This window comes from Drosophila gunungcola (assembly GCF_025200985.1).
Source record: "Drosophila gunungcola strain Sukarami chromosome X unlocalized genomic scaffold, Dgunungcola_SK_2 000032F, whole genome shotgun sequence".
NCBI classification, from domain to species: domain Eukaryota; kingdom Metazoa; phylum Arthropoda; class Insecta; order Diptera; family Drosophilidae; genus Drosophila; species Drosophila gunungcola.
This window is the reverse complement of record NW_026453186.1, coordinates 782883-788827: the sequence shown is the minus strand read 5'-3', so window position 1 is coordinate 788827 and position 5945 is coordinate 782883. Positions and strand designations below refer to the sequence as shown.

Here is a 5945-nt window from a genome sequence, read left to right as displayed (position 1 = left end):
CCTTTTTTTTTATGTTCGGTTAGTGGCTCAAAGGAATTCTGAGTTTTACACCTGTTATTTATTCCAACCATTCCCCTTATTTGGAGATGTAATATTTGGTGTTGGTTGTTTGACGCACAGCCGCAAATGAATGGGGAAAATGGCATAGTGATGGCTTTAAAAAAAGATAGGTTTGGCTTTGTATTCAGCGCAACGCTATTTTATTTTCACTCATGAGATGAAAATACATTCCTCGCGTTTTTTGGACACAATCTTTCGTTATACCCAAGTCCCACAAGGCGCATCCGACCGGAACAGTTGGGATGTGAAACTCCTGATCAAACCAATCCACCATCCAAAAACAGCTGACAACCGGCGACCGAGGCGTGGTGAGAATTTGTTGTAATTTTATCAAAATTTTTTTTATAAATACATTTTCTAGCTTATACATAATAATGGTACTATGTGCACTCTCTTACAAAAATGGTACTCTGTGGAAATTGGGTGTGACAAACATATTTTCGATCAGAGTTTTCGGAACGTAAAATTTTGAGTCGAAATACCCTTTGTTTTTTTTTTCGCGCAGAAAAAGTCAAACAAAAATATCTATTTTCAAATATTGGTGCAAACAAATGTCCCCATAAAACGAATATATTTTATCGATATATTGATATATTTTTCACATCCCTATTGAAAACAAACTACAATAATAAATAAAAATAAATGTAGTTAATGCAATTGTATATTTTTGATACGATAATATGTTTATGATTATATGATAGGAGGACTTAATCACATTTAGCAAAATGGAAATTGGCAACGAGCAGTCCTATAAGGACTTTTTCGACAAGTTGCGGAGGTGAGTCAATCCCGAAATCATATCCTGGATATGAATGTCTAACTAACTATATTTGTATATATATCCAGTGATTCGGGCCCCCGAAACTTGCGCCAGATCTTCGAGGACGATGATCGCCCATTAGAGACCGAATCGCCCAGTTTGCGTTATCAGCCGGGCAGTTCCAAGAAACCACAGGGTATTAAAAAACCCCCGATTACCAGGAGTAGTACTGCGGATAAGGGTGATCCTCCAGCCTCCACATGGAACACGGTGATTGCCAAGGTGGTGCATGCCTATCAGGGCAACCAGAACGTGGGTCGCGTGGGATGCGCTCTATCGATTTTGGGCGAGATGGAGGCTTCCAAACTGATTGTATATAAGAGCAAAAACCAAGTGCTGACCACCCTGCAATTGACACCTCGTGGCGGAAAGGTTATCCTGCGGGAGTCCTATCTTCAGTTCTATGACGACGAGCAGCATTTCTGGAGCCTACGGTTCGACAAGGAACCGGATGAGCGTGAATTTGTACGGCTTATGATGAAGAACAAACTGCCAATGGAGCACTTTCTTAGCGAGGTTTCATCCTCTAGCTCGGGATCACCATCCTGTGAGGATTTGTCCAAGTCTGGCGAGCAGTCCAGGAGTTCCAGGGCCAATCCTCCACAGCCGCAGCCGCGTTTACGCATGGGAATTCCGTCTCCGGAGAAGCTGGAGGACGAGGCACCCGAACAGGAGCAGGACGAAGCCCCTGCAGACGAGGATGTGATAGTCACACCACTGCCGCGACCCATAGGCTCATCAAATGCCCAACACCGGAACACCGGTTCCAGCTCCCTGGCGGTGGCCACAGCTGGAAAAACTCCTCCTGACAATCCCCTGGCTGTCAAAGCATTGGACAAGTACATGGACGAACAGCGGGCCTCGGGCTTAATGATGGAGCACAAGATGGACGCCATCCTGCAGGCCATGAATCGCATGGGAAAGTCGGGGGTTGCAGTGCCAGAAGCACCCAGCGATCCGCTGCTTCAACGCGACAGCGAGGATGAGTTGCTGGAGCTGGAGCAGAAGCTGCTCAATCTCAAGCGGGAGAATCGTGCCTTGACCAAAAATCTCAAGGCCAGGGAACAGGCCTTGGAGGACCTGCGCTGCTCCGCTTGCGCTCTTTGTGAGGAGCTGCTGGTCCAGAATGCGGATCTCAAGGAGCAGAATGAGCAGCTCTTGGCCAGCAGAGTTGGCCGTGACCTAAATTCAACTGCCGCATGTCACAATTGCGAGCAGTCTTCCAAGCAGATAGCCAAAATGCAGCGACACATTATCGCGCTGCAGGAAGCCTTGCGGATCTATCAGAAATCGGGGGAGCCCAGTTCCGGTCGTTTATAGTAGCTATCCAAATTTACATAACTTGTATTGTCACTTAAAATGTATTAAATCTTTACACACTCTGATTTTTTCTTTAAAATTTTGACAGTTGAGATAAGTTTTGATGGTCAAAATAGCTCAAGTGCCAGCATAGTTGTATTCAAAATCATAAAATCAAAAATCAGAATGCATAAAGAGTCCTTTAGGGTTCGAAACATATCCATAAACACAAGCCAGACACCACCAGCTTTCTTCAAATGCAATTGTTTTCAATAACAACCATTGGAATGGGGACTATGGAAATTTATAACGTTCATTTACTAAAAGAACATTGTATGTATTCTTCAATTGACTCCACGGGATGTTTCATTATTAATATATGCAAAATCTCTTTGAAGCGTTTATGTTTTGGGAAAAATAAGGTGAATGTCCACTATAATGTAACTTTATTTAGCTCTAATAAACACCGGTAGTTAAATCGATTTTAAGGAAATAGTTTTAACGCGAACTTTATTTAAATGAATTAAATTTGAAAGAATTATTAAAAGAAATATAGCATTAATACAACTTAAACGGATTATAATAAAAAAAAAGCCTCATGCAAAGAGAATCAAGTTGAAATACAGGAAAGGTTGGATAGTAGTAGTATCTTTAATAGTAGTTTTTGTATCACTAGCTACAACCTAAAGTACGAGTCTTTTAGTAAATGAGCGATATAAACCAAGATAGACAGCTGTGGCACTTTACTTAAAAAAAAAAACACTCCGTAACAAGCGACTTCCTCGTGTACAATCTAATTTGTTGTATTTGCAGCAGATCATGCTGAAACTTAAGGGCTAGGACAAGTCTAGGGTTTAGTGTTTGCTTTCGTATTCCGGGGAAGAGTTTTGAGGGTAGTTGTGGGCCTGCAACTGGAGGCAGTCTCTCTGTGGAAGAAGGAGAAACAGGCAGGTGTTCTGGTCCTCCTCTTACGGCTAAACGGAAATCGAACTAGTTTACGGAGCGAGTGCTTTGGGAGGCAGCTGTGTATCCTGATCCTGATCCTGATTCTGATTCTGACGCTGATGCTGATCTTGATCCTTCAGTAGGTGCTGCTGTCGCTGAGGCTGCTCAGGTAGCTGCTGCCGGCGTTTGGAGCACCAGAGCCCCCGGCGCGATGACGCTTCCGCTTCACCTTGGACTTCTTGCGGCGCAACATGGCCGTGTCCGTGGATTTGCGCTTGTACTTGCCCTGCCGCTTCTTCTTTCGGCCATACTCGTCCGATTCGCTGGTGCTCGACTCCTCGTTGTCGCTGGAATCCGACTCGGATTCGGAGGAATCGCTGGAGTCTTCCTCCGACGAGGACGACGACGAGCTGGAGGACGAATCCGATGAGGATGACGAGCTGGAGGTCGAGGAGGAGCGGCGTCGTTTTGACTTTTTGCTGGTGCTGCCGCTGCTGGGTCGTTTGCCCGTTTTGGTTTTGGTTTTGCTTATGGCCAACTCGCTGCCGCTGGACTTTTTGTGCTTCCGGCTCTTTTTCTTGCTTTTCTTGTGCCGCAAAGACGATGACTTTTTGTCCCTCTCCGCCTTGTCTTTGTGGGCCACCTTGTCGTGGCCTCTTTTCGAGCTGCTCCTCTTGCGGTCGCGTTCCTTGTCCTTGTCCTTCTCCTTCTGCCTCTCCTTGAGCTTGTCCCGGCTCTTATCCTTGCTGTTTCTATCCTTGGCGGTCGACACTGGCGGCATTGGTGGCACTGGCACTTCAGCGCCTCCTTTCAGCTCCTGGGCTCGCAGTTCGGTGAGCGGCGTGAGGTAGTCCAGCTCCGAGTCCGAACTGGTGCTCTCCACATCCAGCAGGATCTCCTTGTTGGGGTCCACCTGTTCAAGCCGGCGCCGGCATCAAATGCATTAGCTACATACATATGTACATGGCAAAACATGCGGTTTTCGGCAGGCTCTTACCTTGAGAAAATTGCGGCATTGGTAGGTCAGGTGACCGGCGTAGCCGCATTTCTTGCAGGCGGCCCTCAATGTGTCCTTGTTGGCATTCGCCAGCGGGAAATTCATGGCCGCGATCCCCGGCAGTCCGTTCGGGATTATCCACAGCTTATTTTGCCAGGCGCAGCATTAATTGTCCCCCAAAAATTATAATACCCCAACAACAAAAAACTCGAATTATTTTAGTGCGACCGTGCGCGCCCTTTTTAAACATACCACGCGGCAGTGTTGGACAATTTTGGGATTTTAAACCTGGCATTTTGTGTTACACTCACCTAGGTAAATAAATGATATATGAAGTTAGATAGTAGATATAAAATTAAAGATTTCTTGTAAAATGGATTCATTACAACATTCTTCATCATTTTCCCTCTTAGATAAGATACATTATTAAACTATGGTATAGATTCATAAAAAATGCGTTGTTTAGCCAACTTATGTTACCTTCTATGTATACTATTTTAAACATATTTTTAAGTGTTTCAAAGCACGTTAAAGATACACTTTTTTAATCTTCAAACAGCGTTAATGATTTGTATCTACTTATCTTCAATTTGATTTCTCGTCCAATTACAGTTTTAACAATAACATCCAGTGAAAAGTTTTTAGTAATTTTTAATTTTAGCATTGTTTTTAAGTTTATAATCTTATTTAAAAGTGAGCACTATAAAAACGTTACACAATCGGAACTGGTTCCGATATACCGTTAAGAACCTTCCTCAGGTGTGGTAACACTTTCATTTTTAAAATCAAAGTTAAGAATGTAGAAAATTTCAATAAGTTGTGAAAATTTAACTTAACATAGACTTAACATAAAAAAAACATTGCAATTAAAAGACAGTACATAAAGATAATAGTTGGGTTAAAATTCATTTGGCCAGCAATAAACAACGGCCGGGAGCATCGATACATGCAGCCAGCAATCGATATTTGAAAAATGCGAAAAACATCGATGTTTCTCCGTTTGGCTTAGTTGTTTACCAATTTCCAAGCCCCACGGATGCTCCGCGCATGAAAGGCCCCAAAAACTTGGAGATTCGCGAACGATAAATAGTCATTATATCCAGCCAACTCGCGATTTTCCAGTGCTTTTCGCCAAGGTGCGGCATTTTACAAGCCGTTTTGTTTCCACTTTTTTTGCAAGTGCTTTGCAGTGCCGAAAAGATAAAACCTGGAATGTAAGTCCCAGTCAAGTCCAATCGCGTGCCGAAGGACCTAATTTCAGCCATGGCCCAAACAGAGGCCAAAACCACGTGCACGCGGCGCCGCCGCCAGTTTCTGTCTGATGGCCAAAATCGGCAGCAGCAGCAACAACAACATTAGCAATCCTCTAAATAAATATAGTGCTTTATAATACCGTTGGTAAATTTAATCGGCTTGGATCGCGTACCGATAAACGTGGAGTGTGGCATTAACTGAACTGGTCAAGGGATAGTGATTTTCTTACAGCGTTTTCTTTGTGATCCGTAAATGGGGCGGATGAACATTGGCAACAGTTGGCAGATCCCGAAAATATTAAAGCCAAGCATCAGGTGAGTGCTATCAGTTATCTGGTAAACCCATCGAATAGTGTGGCCAAAGCGCAGTTTGACTCAAAGTTGTGGTTTTGAATATTAACAATATCATTATGATCCATAATTAAAATATCTTTAGAGTTTCAAAATTATTTTACTCTTTTTATTTGTGACCATTTAACAACGTATTTCGGATTTAAATGTATTTGACCATTGGCACAAGCAATCTTTAAAAAATATAATAATAATATAAAAATAATGTAATCCAAACCTG

General features: G+C 43.1%; 2 protein-coding genes across 2 annotated transcripts; one reads left to right on the top strand and one right to left on the bottom strand.

Moving 5' to 3' along the window:
* The first annotated feature begins 640 nt into the window (after window positions 1–640).
* On the top strand, window positions 641–2265 carry LOC128260568 (uncharacterized). Its single transcript, XM_052993699.1, has 2 exons — window positions 641–838; window positions 907–2265. The coding sequence occupies exons 1-2, from the start codon at window positions 786–788 to the stop codon at window positions 2198–2200; spliced, it is 1347 nt and encodes a 448-aa protein (XP_052849659.1). The 5' UTR covers window positions 641–785; the 3' UTR covers window positions 2201–2265.
* A 692-nt stretch (window positions 2266–2957) lies between these two features.
* On the bottom strand, window positions 2958–4375 carry LOC128260574 (protein SREK1IP1). Its single transcript, XM_052993710.1, has 2 exons — window positions 4122–4375; window positions 2958–4037 (listed from the first exon to the last, which is right to left on the bottom strand). The coding sequence occupies exons 1-2, from the start codon at window positions 4224–4226 to the stop codon at window positions 3261–3263; spliced, it is 882 nt and encodes a 293-aa protein (XP_052849670.1). The 5' UTR covers window positions 4227–4375; the 3' UTR covers window positions 2958–3260.
* Window positions 4376–5945: the final 1570 nt, after the last annotated feature.

Bases quoted from the DNA above. Each gene is read 5' to 3' on its own strand.
- LOC128260568 (XM_052993699.1), top strand. From the start codon at position 786: ATGGAAATTGGCAACGAGCAGTCCTATAAGGACTTTTTCGACAAGTTG. The intron at 839-906 runs GTGAGTCAATCC...ATATATATCCAG, and splicing joins TTTTTCGACAAGTTGCGGAG to TGATTCGGGCCCCCGAAACT.
- LOC128260574 (XM_052993710.1), bottom strand. From the start codon at position 4,226: ATGAATTTCCCGCTGGCGAATGCCAACAAGGACACATTGAGGGCCGCC. The intron at 4,038-4,121 runs GTAAGAGCCTGC...CGGCTTGAACAG, and splicing joins AATGCCGCAATTTTCTCAAG to GTGGACCCCAACAAGGAGAT.